At 35.8% G+C, this 26,700-nt stretch overlaps 2 protein-coding genes and 1 pseudogene across 2 annotated transcripts; 1 reads left to right on the top strand and 2 right to left on the bottom strand.

Moving 5' to 3' along the window:
• Positions 1 to 1,056: 1,056 nt before the first annotated feature.
• On the bottom strand, positions 1,057 to 3,173 carry LOC146912944 (glucan endo-1,3-beta-D-glucosidase-like; annotated as a pseudogene).
• Positions 3,174 to 8,409: 5,236 nt separating this feature from the next.
• Positions 8,410 to 9,489, bottom strand: LOC146912943 (two-component response regulator ARR11-like). The gene is made up of 3 exons (XM_085720811.1): positions 9,375 to 9,489; positions 9,146 to 9,295; positions 8,410 to 8,654 (listed from the first exon to the last, which is right to left on the bottom strand). Exons 1-3 carry the CDS (start codon positions 9,487 to 9,489, stop codon positions 8,410 to 8,412), a joined length of 510 nt encoding a protein of 169 aa, XP_085576937.1.
• An 8,143-nt stretch (positions 9,490 to 17,632) lies between these two features.
• Positions 17,633 to 18,455, top strand: LOC146912942 (glucan endo-1,3-beta-D-glucosidase-like). Its single transcript, XM_085720810.1, has 3 exons — positions 17,633 to 17,865; positions 17,937 to 18,006; positions 18,165 to 18,455. The coding sequence occupies exons 1-3, from the start codon at positions 17,633 to 17,635 to the stop codon at positions 18,453 to 18,455; spliced, it is 594 nt and encodes a 197-aa protein (XP_085576936.1).
• Positions 18,456 to 26,700: the final 8,245 nt, after the last annotated feature.

Here is a 26,700-nt window from a genome sequence, read left to right as displayed (position 1 = left end):
GAATGTAATTTACCCTAATAAAATTATCACAATTCAAAATATTAACATCATTGATATGTTGATCTTGGTCAGCCTTATTAAGAGCAATAAACATATTTTGTAGTATGAATGTGATTTTTTTCCCCCTTAATTTATTTTCTATACAGGTGGAGATCCATGTATCATTTGGTTCTAATTTGTAGGATAGGGGACACACTAGATTTGGTACCTGTTGGTGCATAGGATGGTTCTGGAAAAACTACAGGTGATCGTGAAACATATTCTTCAATATGGTGATTGACAGTGACTTCTAATGTTGGGCCCTTGGAGGTTGAGATCCTCTTCGGTGACTGGAAAATTTCGGTAACCGGAGAGGATCCCAACTCGGCCCTTGAAGTATTTTCTGTTAATTGCCATTATAAACCTAAAGTTCAACCAAATTCAATGATGCTTATGGCAGAGTTTTTTTACATTAGCTATATGTTTTTTTTTGTTTTTTTGAAAGAAGCTATATGTTTTGTTATCATACAGGTGCGGGAGGTGAAAGCTTCTGTCCTGAGCTTTAGTTCTGAATACCAACCTGCTATAGGCTTAGTATATTCGGATAAGGTATAAGAAACAATGAATATGCTTTACTCGCTTATTCTCAGGACTCTGAAATGTATAAAGCACATGAACAAAAACAAGAATCACACTAACAATGATTTCTCAGTTGATATCTGATTCTAATGCTCCTATGGACCTTACTCAGAAGATAAGATTAAATATTAGACTCTTGGTGAAGAAAAAGGGACCGGCTTCGAGGATTATTGTGAAGAAGACAGTTAGGTATGATGTGTTAGAAAATGGTCATCTGCCATGGGTTCGAACTAATTTTCATTTTTATTTTTCTATGATTCATTTGCATTTGTTAATATAATAAATATATGTAGTAATTGAAATGAAACCTATATTAACAGGCACATATTTGAATCAAAAGGCATAATATTACCATAAATGAGTGCAAGAACTACTAGTGAACTAATAACACAGAAATGTAATTCACATTGCATGAAATCATCAGATAGCAAACAAAAATCCTGCTACACAAAAACACTAGTAGTTAAATACAAAGCTCATCGAACCATTGTTCTCGATCACTTTCAAAACATCATAAACCTTTCAATGTCTCAACACTTCAACCTCTACTATAAATCCACCACAGAAGATTAGTCATTGAATTTCCATCTTCAAACCCCTTTAGGCTTTTTATATTCTTCAATGCACCTTTATTGTCATAAATTCCCTGCAACGCAAACACAAATCCCTTCATTTCCTGACCAATACCTTCACTTTTCAAAGCAGGCAATGTCCATTCCACAAGTTCTTTCACATACTTAACATCTGAAAACAAAACTTCAGAAATAGGCGACAAGGGTAACACTTGAGCACCAAGCCTAGCTTCTCTCCATTCTGCTGGTGCAAACCATAATCCACTGTCTCTCTTGTTAGACCACAAAACTCCCATGATCCTATTCTCTTTTGTAAAATCTTTCATAGAGTTTCCCGTCCTTTTTAACATGCCACCACATTTTAGCAGCACAAATTTCCAATGATGCAAGTGTTGATCCAATGGACACAATTTGAGCATCCCCATATGCCATTCCCATCAACGCTGCAGCATAGTATGCATTTACAGCCTCACTACTTGCCATTTGATTACTTCCATCTGCAAACTCGGTTAGCCCTCCGGCCCATGAGTGCAACTTGAAAAGATCAAAACACCTCAAACGCACATAATTGGAGTTCAAACTCGTGCTCAAGTTCATAAAATCTTCCAATAGTGCATATGCTTGAGCTTTATACTTCTTGCCCCATGTTGGATCAATCTTGGCAAGCACAGCAATTGCATAAACAAAATATCCCAAAGTAATATGATGATTATTATAAATTCCAAAACCATACTCAGCATTTGAATCAGTAGAGCCTTGTTTTGTAATAATCCCTCCCCATTTTTTATCAAACACAAATCCATTACCTTTGAAAGTTCCATCAAGCCAAGGCTCAATAGTTTCCTTCAAAAACTGTTTAACCTTAACCTTCGGTATTGCATCATAGAAAAAAACCTCTTCAGCTATCAAAGCAAGCCTTGCAGCTCTTGCAATCAATTTTCCAAAAGCATGACATGAAGTGGTTTTTATTGACGAAGAATTCAAGCCTTCAACATCCTTAAAAAGTGATGAAACAATTTCTTCATGGTGTTTTTCATTCACACCCTTTGTAGAATACCAAGTAATAGAAACATGATCAGTTTTCAAAATCCATGAATCAGCAACAACGCCAACAAGATCACCATCAATACTTTTATACTTGAAATTATTCAAAACAGTAACATTCTTAGATAAAAGCTGAAGATGAAGAGGGTGTGCTAACATCAACAAATCACCCCACCCTTTCTTCTCCCATTTATACTCAACACAAAATGGTTCTCTAAGTATAGCATCACCTGACACAGGATAACATAAACAATACCTGTCAAGAACAGCCTCATGTTTTGAATCGGAATCCAGCAAAAAAGCTATCCGAACTGTGCCAGAAAAGGCCTCCGAAGTTAACTCGCAACGGCCTTGAGTCAACTTTATTTTTATTGAAGAATACAGTATCCATGCTTGATTGTTGTTCAACCGAATAGTAAACTTTGTAGAGGAATCATTTGAGTGGAAGTAAATGATATCGTCGAAGGTTGAAATGGAAAGAGGAGTTGGTTTTGTTACAGAGAGAGTCAAATAAGGACTTCCTCTAACAAGAAAGAAACTCATGTTGGTAGAAGGAATGTCTAACGTGACACTGAGATCACTATAGGAAGATATTACATGTTTTCCGTTAGAACCTTTTTCTTTTTTTGAGGAAGTGATAGTAAGATCAGGTTTGAATACTTGGTGTATGGCTTTAGAATTGGAAGAACGATTTGGATAACAAATAGAAAGTGATGAGTTTGAAGATTTGATAAGGTAAGGGTGAATGTATTCAGGTTGGTCACCATTGTTTAGGACAAAGTTTTGGAAGAAAGAGTTTGTAGGGAGGGGTTTGGATAGCAGATTTGGAGAGAAGAATTTAGAGGGGTCAGGGAGGACAGTGGAGTTAGCTTGTGAGAATAGAATAGGTGTGTTCTTATTGTTGCTTGCCATTGCAACTTGCAACTGATAAGAGTGATAGTTTGGTTTCTGTGATAATGATTTTGAATAGCTAAAATGTTATGTTTAAGGTGGTAATGGTAATGGTTATGGTGATAGAGTGTTTTTTATAATGTTTGGAGGGTTTTTATCCGTTATGGTTTGGAATTTGCAGGGTTTGGCTTTTGTGTGATTTATTGGTTGGATGTTTATATTTGATGATGATTGGTGGGAGAGTAATTGAATTGATTTGAGTGGAAGATAGAAAGGTTGGCAGTAAAGTGTATTGGTTCAATGATAAACATGGTCTGCGTATCTGTCCCTGTGGACTACTAGTATGCTTCAAGAGTAATTTACTTAGGATTGAGTTGGTCTATTTAAAATATTATTCCCTCCGGTTCTATTTACAAGAGACAATTTACTTTTTTGATACATTAAATAATTTATGTATTTGGTTTAGGTTCTTGACTAGATACATACATTATTCAATGTATCTAAAAAGTCAACGTTCTCTTGTAAATAGGATCGGAGGGAGTACATTCATGCTTCATATATTTCAATTCACAAGTCTTTTACTCCCTCCGTTTCAAAATGAGTGTCGCTTTAGCCAGAAAAATTTGTTTTAAAATGAATGTCACTTTCAGTTTCCAATGCAATAATAACTTTTTCTTTTCAATTGTACCCTTCAATTAATACTCTGCACACTACTTCCAAAGTATTACTTTTAAAACTAACCAATAGTTAATAAGGATAATTTGGTAAAATAACCATTATCTTTCTTTTAATCATTGCATTTCTTAATATGTGTGTAAACACCTAAAACGACACTCATTTTGAAACGGAGGGAGTAATAGCTAAGAACTTACTATTCCTTTAGACTTTTACTCAAATGAAATGAAACCGATGTGAACTATATATGTGATTTTAGTAAAATTTGTTTGTCCAGTACTAGAAAAATTTGTTTATAATATCAATTATTCATTAATATTTATGGAAAACCATGATGAAGACTTTGAGCAGCACTATCCAAGTCTATATTAGAGCAATAAGACAGAGAGAAAGAAGCATAAACAGGTGAATAAAGTGAAGCTTTCTAACTTTAACTCAGTTAGAATGAGGACCCGTGCCCAAAAGGGTTCCTTCAAAGCTGTCTTGACAAATATAAAATAGCTGGTTCAAAGGCAAAAGTATAATTTCGTATATCAACACTTTTGTCCCAATTTTCATAGAGTGTAGTTTTTGCAGCAGTTGTTAGTTTTTATGTACAATGGTGGTCTTTGACACCTCTCTCCTTAAGACTTTTACTTTTTTGGGAAAGATCTGGTTTTTCTTTTTATACGTTTTACACATTGTGACTCTGCATATTAGATCAGACCTCTTTTGTCTTTTATATTTTAGTGCTTTGTTCAAAATAATTATGCCGTTTCTTTTAATTTATCTTTTTCATATCATTAATGAATGATATTTTGGTAGTAATTCATAATTACTAATCTCTCCGTACCAAATTTTATTTTGTCCTAAATTATAAGTCGTTTTACAATATTACTGAAACATTAATGTCACTTTTCATATTATGCATTAACTATTTATTACAATATCTTCTATAAATTCTTGATTTATCTTTCTCATACTACCATTTATCTAGGACAATTCTTTAAAACAACTCATAATTTCTCCTTCGCATACAAAATCAACTACATTTCCTAATAAGCGTTAAATGACCAAAACGATTTATAATTTGGGATAGAGAGAGTATTTTCTATACAACTTTAATTAATTTATTAATTTATTTGCTAGTGATATATAATTTTGGATGGAGAGTACCTTTTTTAACTTTTACTCAAATGAAACCGAAATGAATTACCATCGTTCACATTTTATCCCTTCAGCAATTGCAATTTTTCTTTAAAAAACTGTCGAAAATTAAAGTGAAAAATGACAAAACTTATAAAATAAAATAAATGATTTTTTTAAAGAAAAAAATTTAAAATACCTTTAAAAAATTCTAAAAATCAAATAAAGTTAATGCAAAGTTTTTGTGGATTTTTCTCAAAATATGAAAAAAAAATAAAAAAAATTGGGTCTAAACAATAAAATTTTGGATATCGGAGGGGCGGAGTCATGTAAGAAAAATGATTTTTATTTTTTTTTTTTCAACTCAAAATGTACACTTTCAAGATCTGAAACACACTAGAGTAGTGAGTTAGGATGATTATTATGATTCTTAAATTGATTATCACCGTCATAAACATGTTTAGTCTTTGTGATGATACAATTTAAATTATATAATCCGAACTTATTTTTTCCACAATTTTTTGGTACTAGGAGGGTGTATAGGGGTGTTCAGGTTATAAAATTCAAAATGTTTATTTTTTTTTTCGGATTTTAGAATTCAAATTGGTGAAAAAAATATTTTTCCACAAAAATGTAGGAAAAAAATTCGTAAATGATTAAAAAATCCGAAGATAAACTTCATGTTGAGTTAGTTCGAAGCAATGGGTTGAACGGGTCGCTAAGACCTGACACAACCTTTGATTCATTGTGGTCAATAAATTAACGTAGTTACACATTTATTCAATCATAACCGTCAATCAAGTTCGGTTGGTCAACACTTTAAGCTCACTATTTTTAATTGTAAAATAAAAAGTAAACTTGCCTCTTCTATAACCATCTAAACAAGATCGGACCATCACTGATATTCCAACTGCGTCACCTCGAAAATCGGTGACCACATTAAATCACATTTCCATAAACACCCCTACTCAGTCCTATAATAAGAGATGGAGGGAGTAAATTAATTATTATTTTTACAACTACTTTCAACTGTGTAAAAACCTTAGCGCACAAGTTTTATGTGAAAATGGCGAAACCTTCAAATCCGTTGGGTCACTGGTTCGTATTATCATTGCATTGCTTTATTCCTCTCGTCTTCTTCAAATCCGTTGGGTCACTGGTTCGTATTATCATTGCGTTGCTTCTCTAAGCTACACCTGTTGCTCTTCACCCATAGAGGATATTCTTCATTGTTTACGTGATTGCCCGCACTCTAGAGAGTTTTGGCTTCGCTTGAATATGGGGCGTTATAATAATTTTTTCTCTAAATTTGATGTCAAGGTTTGGCTTCATGAGATGACAAAGGGTACTTCTTCTATTTTGTTTGTTACAGGAGTATGGTATGCTTGGTGTTGGAGAAACAATACTATTTTTGAGGATCAACATTGGCGTATCCAAGATGTGGTGCAAAAAACCTTTTTGTTACATGATGAATGCATTTCTTACTATCCCAATCTTGGTTTGGACCCACACTCATCACGACTCTTAGCTCATTGGATACCCCCTCCGGAAGGTACACTCAAACTCAATATTGATAGTAGCTTTCAAGAAGATTTTGGTTGTTTAGGTGCTGGTGGTGTTGTTCGCAACCACGACAAAGATTGGATAGCTGGTTTTTCTCACTATGAAGCTGGAGGCAATGCGTTATTAGCTGAGTTACGTGCTATCCAGATAGGTCTTGATTTTTGTAGTAAAAAAGGTTATGTCAACATTATTTGTGAGAGTGATTGTTTGGAAGCAGTTGACCTAATTATTGCTGGTAGTGATCATACTTTGCACAAGTATGCTACTGACATCCTTCATATTAAAGATGCTCTACATGGAAATGGAAATACAACATTGATGCATGTTCTTAGGCAACAAAATATGTGTGCAGATTTTATGGCTAAGGAAGCATCACATGCAAGGTGCTCTGCTCACTGAAACTGCCCTCCGCCTGACATGGAATCTCTCATACTGAGAGATAAGCTTGGAATCTCTCACTGGATTTGAAGTAATTTGTCTTTACTTCAGGTTATCTTCTTTCCCTGTCCTTGTCCTTCTCATTCAATCATTTGTCAATCATATTCTTTTCTTGATCACAAATTTCAACAAACCAATTAACAAAATTGAACTCTGATAACAACCCTTTTTCTTCTTCTTAGTGATTTACGTGTTTGTTAATATATAGTTTATTTTAGTCACAAAACTTTAACCCTATAAACACTATCACCTGCGATCTTTGTTAAACCCTAAACCCTAAAACCTTAAAAATCAACTTGAGTCCGACACCTTTGATCAAAGACGTGTCCGGTGTTGGACAGTGTATATGTCGGGCAGATCTAGACATTTGATACATGTGGGGCTAAAATAGTCCATCAATGTATCAAAATTTTAAATTGTCTTTGATTATACACTTCGTTGGTCAAAATAGTCCTAACATTAAAATACTTCATTAATATTGTCATATTACAGCTGACAGCTGACCCATGAGAAAGCTCTGAAAGCGAACAGCCTTTAGGAATTCCCTATTTATGAAAAGCTAGACTGCGTGCGCTCCTGCTTTAAGAAAAACAGCCATTGAGAAAGCAGTGGTAGTACAGATGCCGAAGACAGCCAATAGAAGGAAGAATGGTAGCTACTCTTGCTTCTCGTCCGAACAAAGGGATTAGGAGGCTCAACCGTGGGCTTAATTCAATCTACAATATGTTGCTTTCCTATCTAGCCATGAGGATGGGATTCTACCTTATGTGAAGGCACATATCCCTCTTGGTCATAGCTAACCTACTTGGTAAATAGCGAATAGTGGTTCGATCGCAGATGTGCTAGAATCCTACATAGAGCTCTCGTGCTCCACAAAACTAAGAAAAATAGGATGAAAGAAGCAACCCAGCGAGTTTACATTCTCTACTAGCTAGAGCGCCAATCCCCTTCCTGCTAGCCCATAATAGAGTCTGATAGCTACTCTTCCTACCTGGAAAAGAACTTGCTTACTATGTGATGAGTGCATTGCTTGAAGGAGATGGAAACACTTCTATAGAAAATAAAGATGCTACAGGTTAGAAACTTCGGCCATAACTGATTGATAGTCAGCTGCTAGCTCTGAAATTCCGTTCTTAACTGGAAAAGAGGCCGAAGAAAAAACATTTGCTATTTGGCTGCAACTCGATCCAAGACAGAAGCACTTAGAGTGCGAAGAGATTCTATCTAAAATTAGGATCAGAGACTGATGGAAAGGTGGTAGCCAGACACACTGAAGAAAGAGCGAAAGAAAAGACTTCCAATGGCTAAGCTCGCATGCCTCATCCAACAGGAGAACTCTCAACAAGAAGTACCCTTCAATATATTTACTTATTCTCACTTTATGCTAACAAAGTACAAAATCAGGGACTATTTTAGAATTTTAATACATTGAGAGAATGATTATAATAATGTTACTCTTTTTTTCTTTGTCAGAAAAAAAATGTTACTCTTTTTCTTCGTCACCTTTTTCCGATGTTGCATCGTTTAAGCGTAAATTTGAATCATCTCTTGCCCTTATTTGGCTACCTTCAACCCCCAATTGCTCATTGATTTTTGGTTTTTTATTTCCTTTCATCATTTTCCTAACAGCATGATGCCACATATACTTCACTTGATTTTCAGTGAATGGCTTGACAAAACAGTCACAAGCTCCATTTTCAATGGCCTTCATTATTCCATTTGTTGCTCCTTCAGAACACATCGTCACCGCACATAAATAAATTATGGGAAATGCTAACCATTGCCCTTGGGGCATTGGTTAAAGTACTAAAATAAGTAAGTTTGCATCGAAAAGTGGTGTAATCATTGCTAAGAAAAAAGTAAAAACTTGTATTTCCAAGACAAAGTTTCCATTAATGGAATCCTTAACCATTGCCCTTAGGGCACTCGTTAGCAAGATCCATAAATTATAATGTCTCTTCTCATGCAAGTATAAATTAATCATGTGATATGATATGATAATATAATTAAGGGAAATGTTAACTTGTGCCATTGAGGCATAAGTTAAGAAACTAAATTTAGAAGTTTTTGCTTGGAAATTGTGCATTCAATGTCTCAAAAGTCTCAAAAGTTATATTTTAAATATTAAACTTATTTTTTATTTCCATTTTAAGCTCCTTAACTTGTGCCCTTAGGGCACAAGTTAACATGACCCATTAATTAATTATATCTTTACTTACTCATGACAGGAATATTGATTTGTTGTGTCAATTGTTGCAAGAAATCAAATGAATCCATGTCCGGCATTTGAGTTTCAAGAAGTACCAAATCAAAATGCACCTTTTGTGCTATCAAATTCAAGGCTGAAGAAACTGTCGAGCATGTTGTAACTGAAACAAAGAAACAATAATTGTAACAAAAAGATTGAGACTTTCATAGGTTAATATAATTCAATTAAGGATTACAAACCTTGGTAATTGAATTGAGACCATGTTTTCTCAATAGCATTGAGAAGATCAATATCATGATCAATCACAAGAACTTTAACATTGGCTCGAAACTCATTTCCAAAGGAAAAAGCCATTGCAAAAGAAAAGAATAGTTGTTTGTGAAGTAAAGAGTGAACAAGAAACCAAACACTATTACTCCAGTTGATGATTCAAGTAAGGTGGTTTTAGGGCATATATATAGTTGAAATCCAAAGACTGTAGCTGGATCCAATCGACTAGGCCAGCTGTATAGAGCCTGTATATTGTAAATTTGTAACACCCATACCAGACATATCTAGAAAGTCTAGCACGTGCGTTAAATTTAGTACTGGATACATTAAAAATTTACAACATAAAAACTTCGAATGAATTTATATACAACAAAACGCGTTCGTACAATATCAATATATCATATCTTATCTTATTTAAACATAAATACATCCTTGAGATCCATATTCTTCATGCTTACGAACGAGCTCTTGCTGAAAAATCCATCCGGCTACTACCTTGACGTCCAACCTGATATCTGAAACAAATAAGGATTGGGATGAGACATAATGTCTCAGTGAGTTCCCCTAAATACTAAGCTATAGGTAACCTCAGGGGAAACCTACGGTCACCACGTGTCTACATTACAACCTACCGGTTGATTATACGTGTGTGGGGACTTGCATAACTTGCACTTGTCTTAGCATCTAATGCTCTTGCTCTTAACTTGGTCATACATATAATCATTCTTGCATAAACATAACATAATCATAATCATATCATGCATAAACGTATCTAAGTTCATTCATTAGGTTAGTGTTGAACAAACAATTATTATCTTGATTCATTTTACGGATAGTCCCGGGTGGAGTAACCCCGAGAACAATCCCATACATGACCGATGTACGTACATCGGACTCCCTCGGTGTCCTGCGGGTCCCTTGCGGCTTGAACCGTTCCCCTTAGGTCGAGAACCTCCCGTATCCCCCTGACGTGGATAACAAGAGACACGAACACCTACGTCTTGTTTACTCAGTGACATGCGGGTCCCTTACCGCTTGAATCGTTCTCATCATGAGAACCCCTTGTATCCCTCTGATGTGGATAGCAAGAGACATGCCACCTACACTTATTAATCATGGTCTTGTCGTGCATATATGTTAAACTTAATCATACTTACATGTTTACCTCGGAACCTTGATCGATCCGATTAGCGGTAAATATCATTCTAGGTCATGCTTGCACTATCTTAATCATGGTGGAGAGATTAACTATCCTATCCATAACTTAACATACTTGTTCTATCATTCTTGATCATGTGCGAATATAATATACTTCGCGTCTTCAAATCCTAGGAATTCTTGCTAAACTACTATATCGAGGCTCTAGTTTTTCCCCTTTCTTAGTGCTTACTACCCGAATAAGTCGGCTTAAACTCTCTTGTGCCTATCTTGATGTACATGTTAAGATTACCATGATTCTTGATTCGATAATTGCTTGATGTTATGTGCATTGATTAGATGTTGTTTTGGGGTTACAAAGTTATAAAACATTGAAAGAAAAGCTTCGGAAGGCACCACGGACCCTAGAATGGACCAACAGGCCAAAAGCATGTTGGCCAAACCAGAGAGCTGCGCTAATAGCGCCCCTGGAGCGTGGTTCTTCGGGTCTGTGGTACAAATTTTGCAATTTTTGACCCAAAACTCATCCTAATGGTTCCTGCAATGCACCAAAACATCCAGCAACATATATATACATTATAAAACATCTTTCATAGCAATATTAACATGTACAAGACAAGATCAAGGCAAGGGTATAAAATTCTCATTCTTCCTAATCTTAACATAATTCATATATTGCTTGCAAATTAAACACATAATCCCAATGGTGGGTTCTATCTAAGAACTCACCTAACATAATTCTTGTGATTCCTCAAGTTCCAAGCTTTTCCAAGTTCAAACCCTAAGCCAAGAATCCAACTAACACCATTCTCTTTGTTGTTTCTTGTCCAAGAAGCTTCTACAATCCATACTTGATCACCAAATACATGTTTTTGTGAAGCTTTGATGCTCTAGAAGGAGGAAGGATGGGGCGGCCTAGAGAGAAGGAGGAGAGAAAATCTTCTCACAAACCTAGAGAGAGAAAGAGAAGTGGAAAATGAATAATTTTGGCCCCAAAAACACTTATATACTCCCTTGCGTGCAAATACCCAAAATACCCTTCGCCTTAGTCGCGTTTACCTGACACTGATACATAAGTCCATGCTTGACTGATATCACATAATATTAGCTTCCCTCATACTTAACATTTTCGTCATACTCGCTTTCCATGAATCTTAGTCCTCTGATACATTTAACAGATAAAATTTCCATTAGCTGACGAGCGGGATATTACATTCTACCCCCCTTAAAAAAAATTTCGTCCTCGAAATTTAGAGATCGACTGCCAATCATCATGACAAAATCTTAACATCTATGGTCTAATCCATACATATTCCATTCAAACATTTCCAAGAAGTTCATCATTGCTTGTGATCCGTCTTGTTCCTTGATTCATATACGTAAGCATATAGCTTTCTTGATCTTAATATCACTTAAACTTTGAAGTTATCTTAGTACATCATGATTTGGGACATTCCATGCTAACATAGACTCATTGTTTTAAATTGTATCTTACCCGCTTAACATAAAACATTCTTGTAATTAACTTGTCATAAACATGTACATACTTTCAAGTGCCGCCTCTTGTTAAATGATAACAATACGTGTTCTAAAATCTTTGTTTGAAGAAATTTTTCTTAAACTCTGGTATTCAGGTTCTTGGGAACGTATAGTTTCATGATTAAAAAGATTTTATCATTTCCAGAACTGATTGTGTAATGGCACCACAGAACCACCAGACGAGTGTCGATATTTTTGGAAAAAGATTTAACAACTCGCCCTAAACTTGTCCACGACAAGTTGGTCCTGAATTTTGTATGTCTTAAGTGAGTCCACTTACGACGTATCTCATCAGTTTCAAAAATGTATAATTGCATGAGTTTAAATAAAAACATCGTTCCCAAGTTCCATAATACCAATCTTAGCTTTAGAAGTTATAAAATCATGACTTGGCATGTCTTAACAAGTATCGTTTTCACCCAACAAGTATTGCACACTTGAGTATGAATCTCTTTACACATCACTCAAAAGTTGCTTCTCTCTCTCTCTCTCTCATGATAACATGCTTAACTTCGAAGATAAATTCTTCCCTTGTTCAACCGATATACATACTTGTCATACCGCTTACATATCCATAGGAAATCCTTGGACCTCTTAACATTAACTTGTTCCTCTTCTTTGAAACACTAAATTTGAATCATCAATTAATCTGTTCAAGTATTACTTAAACATCGCTACCTTTTTGAATACCGGTAATCATACTCTATGCTTCAATCATTACTTGAATCACAAGAGGAAACCTTCTAAACCTAACATGTTTTCCAATATCATCATTCATGCCGTCTTGACCAATTCATATATAGCAACTTTTGTACTTTTTCATCTTTCTTAGGTGACGACACATACTTAAAACTTTTAGCTTTGTCAACAATGATTGAATAAGAATTCATCCTTACTTATCACATCGAAAACTCCTTGCATGTCTTATGATGCATTCTTGTTAAACTTGTATTACCAACCGAAAATTCTTTCATACTAAAATTCCATGTTTCATAATTAACAATTAGCTTCCATGGCACTACTCTGATTCCCACCTGTTGGTTTAAACAATCACTCTAATCCGTTTGAGTGATTAAGACTTCACATTTTTCTTACCTCTTGAATACTAACTTCTTGAACTGCTCTCAAGATTTTCCATGTTGCAACCACCGTCACAACCTTACACTTGTCTTCTAAATTCAAAACTCATGATAATTTATCTTATGCTCATAATACTTAACTTGGGGGTAAACCTTATGTTCTTGCTGGTTGCATTTTCCTACTGAGGTATACATATCATACTTGAACTTGTTTCCGAGGAAACTCGAATTCCTTTAACAACTCCTCTAACACTTGAACATATCTTTCTTGAACCTCTAGCCTGGTACCTTCGTATCTTCGCATACTATATTTTGCTTAATCATACCAATGCTTGCTCATTGATTTTTCTTTTAAAGAAAACTTCGTAAACTAACGCACGGGTCATTGACGTTGGTGATTTTCTACTATATACAAAAACTGAGTTTAGGCCTCGGTTGTTACTCTAAAATCATAGGACTAGTTGATAACACATACGTGTCATCAAATCTAGATTCTAATGAGTCTAGCTCGCTCTACAAGTGTCGTAGCAAACCGGTTCCTAGAAAATATCGGGAATTTTCAAAATGTCAACTTCAATCACCCAGACGCATAAATCTGTCTAAAATTATTTAAACTTTAGGATTCAACATCATATCGAGCCTTAGCAAGTTTATTAAGCAAAACATAGGTTCGAGAGATACGTCATAACTCCACATAATCCAAGAACCTTGTGATTTCTTATAACTTTGCACTGTTTCAACTTCTTACTTCATACCTCATGCATAAACTTCGGTGACTTTCCTTCTAAATTCTGGTACTTCCATACTCTTGATCTTGGCTTGTTCTTGACTCTTGACACATTAACTTTCAAAGCTACCTTAAACCGGATTGATTCCATTAATACTTGTCCATGCATTTTCTTCCTTATAAATCATAGGATGTGATGTGCATTTGATACTTGATTTTATAGAGAGTATTTGTTATATAAAAGATTGTGAAAACAACCCCCAATAGCTACTACTAACCCTAGAGACGAAATGACAGTTTTTTTTGGAAAAACTAAAAATTTCGCTCCAGGTTCGCTATTAGCGAAATCCTCTGGAGTAATTTCGCTATTAGCAAAATTTTCGCTATTGGCGTGTTTTCTTCAGCTCAGTTTTCCAAAAATCGTATTTTACATAAAAATCTTATTTCCTCAAGTATCCCAATGCATATCATTCCTTCCAAACATCTTAAACAATTCTATAACCTTTGCATGGCAAGCATTAACATCATTTGGTTCAATTCAAGGCACATTAAAGGCTAATGTCTTGTTCATCATGTCTCTTAACATAAAACTTCCACATAAACCTTAACTGCTTCCGCTAAGAACATCTTAACTTATTACGTTGCCACTTACGCAACCTTCCGAACGTACATGTCCTTAACTTCATTCACATATTGCTATTCCTGAGAGCCTTCTGACTCCGTCAACATATGTCGACTTCTCACCATCTTGTAGCCTTGTTCTGACATTCCAAAATATCCTAAACCTGTTCAAACAACAACTCTTACTGAATCTTTCGGTCATGATTAGTTATATATATCCAACTTCTTCACTTACGAGTACACAAAGTATCTCTAGCATCTTACCCGACATTGTTGGAACGTCCCTTCTTAACATACCTTACATTCCCGGAGGATTCACACTTCTACTTGATTAGTTCACCGGCCACCTTTTGGCACGATCAAACTTCTTCATCACATACTTCGCTCCTCCCGGGTCCTATTCAGCTCTCAGGCATCCATTCTAATCGTTGAATGCTAAATTGAGTTGATCGGGCTCAACTAACAACAACAACTAGAACATTTACCCGGAACCCAATGGTCCCACTACTTTCGTTGTAACTTAATGACCCAAGGCACGGTCTGAATCGACCTGCTCTGATACCAATTGTAACACCCATACCAGACGTATCTAGAAAGTCTAGCACGTGCGTTAAATTTAGTACTGGATACATTAAAAATTTACAACATAAAAACTTCGAATGAATTTATATACAACAAAACGCATTCGTACAATATCAATATATCATATCTTATCTTATTTAAACATAAATACATCCTTGAGATCCATATTCTTCATGCTTACGAACGAGCTCTTGCTGAAAAATCGATCCGGCTACTACCTTGACGTCCAACCTGATATCTAAAACAAATAAGGATTGGGATGAGACATAATGTCTCAGTGAGTTCCCCTAAATCCTAAGCTATAGGTAACCTCAGGGGAAACCTACGGTCACCACGTGTCTACATTACAACCCGCCGGTTGATTATACGTGTGTGGGGACTTGCATAACTTGCACTTGTCTTAACATCTAATGCTCTTGCTCTTAACTTGGTCATACATATAATCATTCTTGCATAAACATAACATAATCATAATCATATCATGCATAAACGTATCTAAGTTCATTCATTAGGTTAGTGTTGAACAAACAATTATTATCTTGATTCATTTTACGGATAGTACCGGGTGGAGTAACCCCGAGAACAATCCCATACATGACCGATGTACGTACATCGGACTCCCTCGGTGTCCTGCGGGTCCCTTGCGGCTTGAACCGTTCCCCTTAGGTCGAGAACCTCCCGTATCCCCCTGACGTGGATAACAAGAGACACGAACACCTACGTCTTGTTTACTCAGTGACATGCGGGTCCCTTACGGCTTGAATCGTTCTCATCATGAGAACCCCTTGTATCCCTCTGATGTGGATAGCAAGAGACATGCCACCTACACTTATTAATCATGGTCTTGTCGTGCATATATGTTAAACATAATCATACTTACATGTTTACCTCAGAACCTTGATCGATCCGATTAGCGGTAAATATCATTCTAGGTCATGCTTGCACTATCTTAATCATGGTGGAGAGATTAAGTATCCTATCCACAACTTAACATACTTGTTCTATCATTCTTGATCATGTGCGAATATAATATACTTCGCGTCTTAACATCCTAGGAATTCTTGCTAAACTTGCTAGTTCTCGACTACTATATCGAGGCTCTAGTTTTTCCCCTTTCTTAGTGCTTACTACCCGAATAAGTTGGCTTAAACTCTCTTGTGCCTATCTTGATGTACATCTTAAGATTACCATGATTCTTTATTCGATAATTGCTTGATGTTATGTGCATTGATTAGATGTTGTTTTGGGGTTACAAAGTTATAAAACGTTGAAAGAAAAGCTTCGGAAGGCACCACGGACCCTAGAATGGACCAACAGGCCAAAAGCATGTTGGCTAAACCAGAGGGCTGCGCTAATAGCGCCCCTGGAGCGTGGTTCATTCTGAAGAATTTCGCTATTAGCGTAGATTTCGCTAATAGCGTGGTTCTTCGGGTCTGTGGTACAAATTTTGCAATTTTTGACCCAAAACTCATCCTAGTGGTTCCTGCAATGCACCAAAACATCCAGCAACATATATATACATTATAAAACATCTTTCATAACAATATTAACATGTACAAGACAAGATCAAGGCAAGGGTATAAAATTCTCATTCTTCCTAATCTTAACATAATTCATGTATTGCTTGCAAATTAAACACATAATCCCAATGGTGGGTTCTATCTAAGAACTCACCTAACATAATTCTTGTGATTCGTCAAGTTCCAAGCTTTTCCAAGTTCAAACCCTAAGCCATGAATCCAACTAACACCATTCTCTTTGTTGTTTCTTGTCCAAGAAGCTTCTACAATCCATACTTGATCACCAAATCCATGTTTTTGTGAAGCTTTGATGCTCTAGAAGGAGGAAGGATGGGGCGGCCTAGAGAGAAGGAGGAGAGAAAATCTTCTCACAAACCTAGAGAGAGAAAGAGAAGTGGAAAATGAATAATTTTGGCCCCAAAAACACTTATATACTCCCTTGCGTGCAAATACCCAAAATACCCTTCGCCTTAGTCGCGTATACCTGACACTGATACATAAGTCCATGCTTGACTGATATCACATAATATTAGCTTCCCTCATACTCAACATTTTCGTCATACTCGCTTTCCATGAATCTTAGTCCTCTGATACATTTAACAGATAAAATTTTCATTAGCTGACGAGCGGGATATTACAAAATTCAACGACAAAAACTAGAATTTAGTCATAGAGTTGAATGTTAATTTTTTTTTTATGGTAGAGATTTAATGTTTAAAATCTTATAAAATTAATTATTATTGTATTTTTCTAAATAAATAACGATTATAATAAGAAATAAGAAATACCAATTTTACTTAATTGGTCAAAGCGAATTTTCACAAATGACATTCAAATAATTCATTTAATAAAGCTATTAAGGGTGTTGATGTGTCAGTGTCGTGTAAGATGTTTGTGTTAGTGCTTCATAGATTTGGATAGTTTTGTTCACAAATTCTGATTCAAGAAAAATGAGATTGTGCTTGACATGTTCTATGTTCAGTTTTTGTTTGTTCTTGAGGATGGAGAAGAGCGGTTTTGGTGGTTTGTTATTGTTAGAAGTAGCACACCCTCTTCATCTACAGCTTTTATCTGAGAATGATTATAATAATTTTACTGTTTTGAATGATTTCAAGTATAATAGCATTGATGGAGAGCTTGTTGGTGATTCATGGCCTTTGAAAACTGACCCTGTTTCTGTAACTTTGGACTCTACAAATGGTCTGAAAGAAGAAACACATTATGGAATTTTTCGGTTCTTTTGAATGATGTTAAGGGGATAAATTCATCTGTCATAACAACAATTTCATCTTATTTTTATGGTAGATTGGTTGCGAGGGCTGCGAGATTGGGTTTGATAGCTAAAGAGGTTTGTTTCCTTGATGCGATTTCAAAAGTTAGAAAGTACTAGAAAGAGATCATTGAGCCTTGGCTTGATGGAATTTTCAAAGAAAATGGATTTTAGAAATTGGGAGGAATTGTTAGCAAACACGAATCTAGGGATATTTACTTTATGGTATTGCTGTTCTTGTAAAACTTGATCTGGGATGAGAGTGCAAGCCTCAAGTTTATTCGCTCATGGAAGATTTTATGAACTTACGCACATGTTCAAACCCTAATTATACACGCTTAAGGTGTTTTGATCTATATAAGATTCACTCTTGGGCTGGAGAGTTAAAAGAATTCGAAGATGGAAGATACCAGAAGGGAACTAGTGAAGCTATTAATGCATATTATTCTGCTACCTTGATTGGTTTAGCATATGGTGATGCAAATGTTGTTGCTAATGGATCAACCTTAACAGTTTTGGAAATTAAAGCAGCTCAAATGTGTGTTGGCATGTAAGAGAAGGAAGGAATATGTATGAAGAAGACTTTTAGATCAGGGTAGTTACCTTGGTACTAGAAAAGCTTATAATTCAAGCGAGAGCTTTTTTTTTTTTGGTACCATAGGAATTCTCCCATTCGTGATAAGTTCGGGATGAACTTTGTCGTGACATATATAGCAGTCCCTAAATCATTTTACTCACACAGTCAGAGTTTCAGTCTTTCAGATGACTGATGAGATAAATTCGCAAGTGCACGGTTTACCGATGTAGTAATAAAAGACTATCGTTCCGACATGGAGTTATGAAATCAATTAACTTTCAGCAATGATTAGAAAAGAGTTTTGGGTTACAAAGTTTGGATTTTTAATTAAAAAAAATAATAAAAATAAAAGCGCTTTGGGATTATTGGTTCATCTAGATGACAAATCCTTCACAAAACAAACCTTAAACCATAACTTTTTGGACCCACTTTCTAAAGACAAGTTTCTCTTAAGCGTATCAAAGCTTCTCTTGAAGTCATTGAGTGTGCTCCTCTAGCAACCACGCCTATTCTCATGGTTGATTGCTATTAGAATCCTTGAAGAACGAAACTTTATGTGTCTCAAGGTTTGCTAGACTATTCTCATGTTTCGCAATCTTTGTCTAATTTCACTTGTTCCAATATCAAAGCTCCGTGTTTGCTTTATGAATTGATATTTGTGATGATGAATTAACAAATATTAACCCTCCGCGTTCGCTTTATGAGTTTGGTATTTGTTAATTCATTATAAAAACGGTGAAATTAGATTAGAAAGTAGGTTTATATAAAATTAGGGTTTATGGTTTGGTTTGATTAGGATTACGTCATTAGACTTATCCAACAATCCCAAAACAAGAAGAGTTTACTCACTCACGCTCATTGCGCTCGGGGCTAAAAAATACTTTGATTTTTATAATTTTTTTTTTATCCATTGCGGGGATGGGGATGTGGCGGGGATACCCAAACCCGTTGGGGATGGGGATGAGATTCGATTTCTCATCTCTGCTGGGTATGGATAGAGTAATAGGTAAGTATATGAGAGTAGGGTATGGGGACAAGGAAGGTAAAACCTGTCCCCACCCTGCCTCAATGTCATGCTTAGTTAGATATGAGCATTGGGTTGAACAGATCACTAAGCCCATTCTACATACCTTGATTCACTACAGTCAATAAACTGACGTAATCACACAATCATTCAATAAAGATCAAACAATCAACACTTAAACTCACTATTTTTAATTGTAAAATAAAAAGTAAATAATGTCTCTTTTATAGTCATCAAAGCGAGATTAAACATCATCCATATTCTTTTTTTTTTTTTTGGTCAGGTAGTCTAGTGATCCATATTCTTTTTTTTTTTGTCAGGTAGCCTAGTGGCTAGAGCTCACACAATTTAATTGTGGAGAAGTGGAGTGTTCGGGGTTCGAACCCGGCTCCTGCATATATATGCAATATCCCTACCAACTGAGTCACATAGTGCAGTTAGAATATGGATGATGTTAAGTGAATAAAGTCACGTTACTATTGGCTGAAAAAATTGGAGTAACTCTTCATTTTTCTACTTCTATTGGTTTGATACTTATCAGAAGACGAAAGGATAAAAGCAGAAATTTATCTTGGATCTCCTAACTAAAAAGTGGCATAAATGTCTAAACAAGTAAAGGTTCTACTTTTATTGGTTTGATACTTATCAGAAGACGAAAGGATACAAGCAGAAATTTATCTTGGATCTCCTAACTAAAAAGTGGCATAAATGTCTAAACAAGTAAAGGATTTAGGAATAGTAGTATTAAATAGTTTAAAAGTGGTTACGTTTTGCTTATATTTGTGAGCAAGATTTGAGGTGTTTTTTTGCTTATAAAAGTGACCGGAGGAAGAATACACTAGCAAAAAGAGTTAATGTGGTTTCAAGATCCATAACAAAAACTAGGTACTACGATATTAAGGTTGTTCCTCGACAAGGGTAGAGTAAAATCTTCATGTTGAGGGATGCAAATGGTGTGTGGGTGGAGGATAGAGAAGTGTTAAAATCAATGGTAAACAATTTCTATATAGAGTTGTTCTCAACCAAGGATTAATAATAAACATTGGTCTCATACTCATATATATAACTTATTTGAGTATAGATGCAGAGAGTGTTGATCGCATGAGGAAATGTTTGTGATTATGTAAGTCCATGTTTGGTTGTCCGGTGGGATAGCCAAAACGTGACTCTATTACTTCAAAATCAATTTTATTGTGTTTGGTTCTCTTCACTTTTTTTTGCTGCCAGCATACATTTATTGTGTTTGGTTCTCTTCACTTTTTTTTGCTGCCAGCATACATTTTACTTTTGAGAATCAATTTTGGATGAAACTCCAATTCATAGCTTCTTCAAATCAATTCTTTTACCGCGGGTTTGGCTTCAATCAATTTCACTTTTTTGCCCTTTAGTTTAATTGCCTTTCACATACGTAACTCTCTTTCACACATGTTAAAACCCATTTTGGACTTTTGCACACTTAAGAGCAATTCTAATACAAAATATCCAAACGTCATGTTTCATAAAAATCACTTATGATTTGAAGGTATCCAAACATTAATCACTTTAAATTCAACTCACTTTTATCCAAAATCAATTTCACAAAATCAATTCTATCAAAATTAATTCTTGTCATTGCATAACCAAACACCCGGTAAAACAATGCACGATGGGTTGAATACCTGGGTGCAATTCTATTTTATTTTTAAATTAAGTAAACGTAAAAATTATCAAAAGCGGAAATCAGTCTAACAGTTATTATGGATTCGTCGTTTTCGTCTCGTAACATTTATCTTTTTCCTTCTACCAAATATACTTAACAACTTTTTTTTATATAATAATAAAATAATGTGGGGTAAATACATGAACTTATCTTATTTTAGCTTGATTAATTATAGTTTTGGTCCCTATTTTCAATATTTTGTGCAGTTGATTCCCCTAGTTTAAAATCTGGCAGTTTTGGTTCAGCTTATTTTTTTTTTTTTTTATAATATATCATTGTTGACATCTTAAAATATTTGGCTATTTAATCTTTAAGTTAACAATTTAATCTTTAACTTGAAGTTATCGATAAACTAATGAAGATTAAATAGTTGTATTATTAAACGAATAATATTTTTTTTTTCAATAAACTAATAATATTTTAAGATCTCAGTAATAACAGTAAATTCATTTGGAACATGAACTTCTATTAACAAGTAGGAACTAAAATCAATAACAGAAAGTTTAGAGAGGAACTAAAATTTGAATTTATTTTAGGAACTAAAACTGAAAAATTGATATATTTAGAGAATCGAAACCCTGGTTCTTTTATTATTGAAACAATGTTATTTTTTTTTTTGGTGAAAAAAACAATGTTATTTTTTTAACTAAGATTAAGGTTATAACTAAGATTTGAAAAAGAACATGATAGAAAAACGCTAATATGGCGTTGTCTTTATACAAACAAAACACATAAATAAGATGACCTAATATGTAGGTGACTCTGTAGAAACTTTTCTCATTATTTTTTAACCTTCAACCAAAATTAATAGTCAATGGTATTTTCAACTACTAGTAGAAAAGTGATTTTGTTTTCTTTCTAATAATTCTGATTTAATAGATAAAGCGTATATAAACTTTTTCGTGTCGCAAGACATGGTCATGTGAAATGCATGACACAACAAACTTACATACTTTTTATTTTAAAATTAGAATTGAAACATGAGATAAAACCACTTGTCTACTACTCTCTATTCTCACCGCCAACACTATACCCCTCCAAATTCTACAAATGATCTTCACAAATTTGAAAGCAAATACAAAATATATAACAAATTTAATTCGACAACAACCAATCTCATAGACCTTAGGAAAATTTCATTCAAATTCATAAAGATATTACAATGCTTTAGGTATTGTCATGTATTGTTCAAGGGAGGCAGTGAAGCGAGCCTGTTGTTTGAAGCTTTCTTCCATGGCACGAAGGGCTTCAGCAATCACTTTGTTATGCATGATGACATGAGGTCGATGAAAACACTAGTTGATACGGTAAAGTAAAGTAAAACAAAGTGCACTCTTCGAGTTAGAGCTAAACTCCAAATCTCTTTCAATAAATATTTCTCAATAAATTCCCTATCATTACTCTTAGCATAACAAACGAAAATAAACTACTTTTCCTAATATTAATGGATAGTAACTATTGTGCTAATCTTTTTTAGTAGTGGATCGTAACTTACTGTTTCATTTAAGCATCGTCATGGTAAAATCGCGGGTCCATGCTGGTTTGTTACGACGTCGTGGTTCAAGCTTATCTGCTGTTTCCTCTTCTGTGGTTTCTGTTTCAGTCCAATCTTTCACCAACTGTTGAATGAGTCCGGTATCTAACGACACCTCTTCGTGACTAAAGCTATCAGATTGTTTGTCGCTCTCGGATAGAATGTGGTCGCCATTCCCCTCCCCTCTATAAGAGAGATAGAATTTTATATGAGAGTAATATTGTTTCAGGTTTGAATGAATATTATTGATAAGTGTTGACCACATATATACAACAGAATGATCCTGTACTTAAGGAAGGAATGATCAATTCCTTAATGACTATCAATAGGTATAATGGTCGTGATTCATTATACAGTTGACCACTATAGATGTTGACTGTTAGCAATGATAGCTAAGATTACATAGTTAACAGAATAATAAATACAATGAGATATACAAAAGTAATTATCCTCTAACATGCCCCCTCAAGATAAAGTTACCATCAGTAACTTTTATCTTGGATGAAATATCGTTGAATTTGGTAGCTGCAAGAGGTTTGGTGAGAATGTCAGCAAGTTGATCTTTGGTTGAAACATGAGAGACATTTAAATTATTTGCTTGTACTTGCTCACGCACAAAGTGGTAGTCCATTGATATGTGTTTCATCCGAGAGTGGAGGACAGGGTTTGCACATAGATAAGTAGCTCCAATGTTATCACAAAGAATTTTTGGTGGATTGGTCGTGGGAACCCGAAGTTCACTAAGAAGATTACGAAGCCACATGATTTCAGAGGTTGCAGTAGCAACAGCACGGTATTCAGCTTCTGTGGATGAACGAGCTACCGTACGTTGCTTTTTGGATAGCCAAGAGATGGGGTTTGAACCTAGGAATATGATATAGGCTGAAGTGGAGGTACGGTCATCAGTGTTCCCACCCCAGTCAGCATCTGAATAGGCAATGAGATTGTGTGTGGTTGTGGGATGTAGAAGAATGCCATGATTGATTGTGGTTTTGAGGTATCGAAGAATTCTTTTGAGATGTTGGAGATGAAGGGTGGTGGGTTTGTGCATGAATTGTGCAAGTTTGTTTATTGAGAATGATATGTCAGGCCTGGTGAGATTGAGATATTGAAGAGCTCCAAGAATACTTCTATATTCAGTGGCATCAGTAGATGGAGTTCCATCATGAAGCTGAAGTGTGGCTGTTGCCGAAAGTGGTGTAGGTGACGGCTTGGCACCCTCCATATCAAACCGTTGAAGGATGTCTCTAATATGTTTATGTTGAGAAAGAAGAATGCCTGAAGTGGTGGGAATGATTTCTATACCAAGAAAATAGTGGGGAGCTCCCATATTCTTCAATGAGAATTTTTGAGATAGGCTGGAGATGAATTCTTGTATGAAATGGTTGTTGTTACCTGTTAGAAGTAAGTCATCAACATACACAAGAAAATAAGAGAGAATACCTCCATTGGCATAAATAAAAAGAGATGGATCACTCTTGCTACATGAAAATCCGTATGACACTGTGAAGTTCTTCAAGGCATCATGCCATGCCCGGGGGGCTTGACGAAGGCCATAGATGGCTTTGTGCAGTTTGCATACATAATGAGGATGTTGAGAATCCTTGAGTCCAGGCGGTTGACTCATGTACACTTGTTCTCGAAGAGACCCTTGAAGGAAAGCATTGTTAACATCAAGTTGGTGCATTTGCCATTTGTGTCCTAGAGCAAGACTGAGTATGATTTTGATTGTTTGAGGCCTAACCACCGGAGCAAAGGTTTCATGAAAGTCTACTCCATGACATTGAGTAAAGCCTTTTGCAACAAGGCGAGCTTTATAGCGAGCAAGAGAGCCATCAGCATGTCTTTTGATGCGAAACAACCATTTGCATCCCACGATGTTGGTGTCTTTTGGAGGTGGGACAAGTGACCATGTTCCATTTCTTAGTAAAGCTTCAAACTCTTCGTAGATGGCTTTCCTCCAATGTTCATGTTTCATAGCTTCTTTGACATTGGAGGGTTCAACATTTTCTGCCAAGGGGTACTTAGTAACTTGAAAAAGTTTTTTTGGCTTGAAAATATTGTTTTGTGATCGAGTCACAGGCCGAGTTGGAGGTAATGGAGTTGCATGGTGATTAGTTTGCAAAGGTATTTGAACAGGAGGTGAAAAATTTTGATCATTACCTGATGACGAACTCAAAGTGGAGAGACCCTCTTCATTGAACACCGGACACGGGATAGGTTGATCGGTTATGGTTGGCGAGTGCTCAATACGAGTAGGTGTCGATGGCTATTGAGTGGATGGTGTTGACTCAGTAGAATGGGAGGTTTCATGTTGTAGAGTGTGTGTTGGGTGGGCTTGGGTTGGTATAGGAATTAACGTGTGCATAGGTTGTTGTGGAATGTTTGGTAATTTTGGTGAGGAATTATTGGGTGGTTGGTATGTGTTGTAAGGGAATATGTGGTCATAAAATTTTACGTGTCTGGAGGTGTATATTTTATTTGTGTTTGGGTCTAGACAATGGTAAGTGTATTGTGTATCCGCATAGCCGATAAAAATACAAGGGTGGGATCGTGGTTGGAGTTTGTTTGAGGTGTACGGTCTTAGCCATGGGAAGCATAGACATCCGAAGGAATGAAGGTGTAAGGGATTGGGTTCAGTTTTGTGAAGTAATTGGAATGGTGATTTCATTTGAAGGACCGGTGTAGGGAGTCTATTGATGAGGTAAACAGCTGTGCAAAATGCATGGCTCCAAAAAGAAAATGGTAGATTAGCGGTATGTAAGAGAGCCTTGCCGGTTTCGACAATGTGTCGATGTCGACGTTCAACTGTGGCATTGAGTTCAGGTGTATGAGGTGGGGTGGTGTAATGAGATATGCCATGAGTAGTAAGAAATGTCTTGAGTTTTATAAATTCACCCCCATTATCTGAGTATAAACTTACAATGGGTAAATTAAAATATTTTTCAACAAGATTTTTGAAGGTTGGAAAAATAACAGACACATCAGATTTATTTTTCAACGGGTAAAACCAAATGTATTTTGTGAAGTGGTCTACAATAATCAAATAATAAACACAGCCATTTATTGATTTTGTGGGGGAAGGTCCCCATACATCTGTATACAATAGTTCAAGAGGTTTTGTGCTAGAGACACTAGATGTAGAAAACGGTAACTTATGACTCTTAACTATGTTACACGAGATGCATGGTTGTTGGTCCTTCTGTTTTATTTGCTTGAAGAAAGGAAATTGACTCAAAATACGATCTGATGGGTGACCAAGGATGTGATGCCATGGGAGGTTGGTGGAGGTTGCGTGTAGTGCTGTAGGAGCGGTTGTTGGCTGTGGTAGGATGTAGAGACCTTGCTTATGGTGACCTTTGATTAGAGGGACCCTTGTCTTCAAATCCTTCACCAGAAAATAATCAGAAAAAAATTCCACAGAAATAGGGTTAGTTTGACATAGAGATGAAATAGATAAAAGATTTTTGGAGATTTTGGGAACATGTAAAACATGTGGTAGTTGAAGTGAATGAGATGAAGTATTGATAGATGTTTTACCAGTATGTGTGATGGGTAAGCCTGTTCCATCGCCAACTAGCAACTCATCTCTGCCATGATAAGGATGGTTCAAGTGAAAATTATCCAAAGCATTTGTGATGTGGTGGGTTGCACCTGAATCCATGATCCAATCTTGAGAATCCACATGAGGTGTTGTACGAGCATGATGAGCCATGGGACCATTGGTGCGCTTCGGGTAACCATGTAATTTGTAGCAGACCTTTGCTGTGTGATTTGGTTTGTCACAATATTGACAGATCACTCGGCGTGATTGACCAGAGGACGGGGATCCACCATTGTTGGCAAATGAAGCACTGTGAGTGTTGCCACGTTTCAGCTGAGATGGTTTTCCTTTGAAAGCAGCATTGGCAGTGGCAATTGATGAGAGTGATGCATTGTCTCCAGAGACTTCATCCCTTTTGAGG

The sequence above is a fragment of the Medicago sativa genome, chromosome 6 (genome assembly GCF_051527215.1).
Source record: "Medicago sativa cultivar Bolivia chromosome 6, Bolivia_mono, whole genome shotgun sequence".
Taxonomy (NCBI): domain Eukaryota; kingdom Viridiplantae; phylum Streptophyta; class Magnoliopsida; order Fabales; family Fabaceae; genus Medicago; species Medicago sativa.
The sequence above is the reverse complement of the archived record's forward strand: the minus strand, read 5'-3'. Positions and strand labels throughout refer to the sequence as shown.

Bases quoted from the DNA above. Each gene is read 5' to 3' on its own strand.
- LOC146912943 (XM_085720811.1), bottom strand. From the start codon at position 9,489: ATGGCTTTTTCCTTTGGAAATGAGTTTCGAGCCAATGTTAAAGTTCTT. The intron at 9,296-9,374 runs GTTTGTAATCCT...TCTTTGTTTCAG, and splicing joins GTCTCAATTCAATTACCAAG to TTACAACATGCTCGACAGTT. The intron at 8,655-9,145 runs GTAAGTAAAGAT...TGTGTTCTGAAG, and splicing joins AATCAATATTCCTGTCATGA to GAGCAACAAATGGAATAATG.
- LOC146912942 (XM_085720810.1), top strand. From the start codon at position 17,633: ATGGAGAAGAGCGGTTTTGGTGGTTTGTTATTGTTAGAAGTAGCACAC. The intron at 17,866-17,936 runs GTTCTTTTGAAT...TTTTTATGGTAG, and splicing joins ACACATTATGGAATTTTTCG to ATTGGTTGCGAGGGCTGCGA. The intron at 18,007-18,164 runs GTTAGAAAGTAC...CTGGGATGAGAG, and splicing joins TCCTTGATGCGATTTCAAAA to TGCAAGCCTCAAGTTTATTC.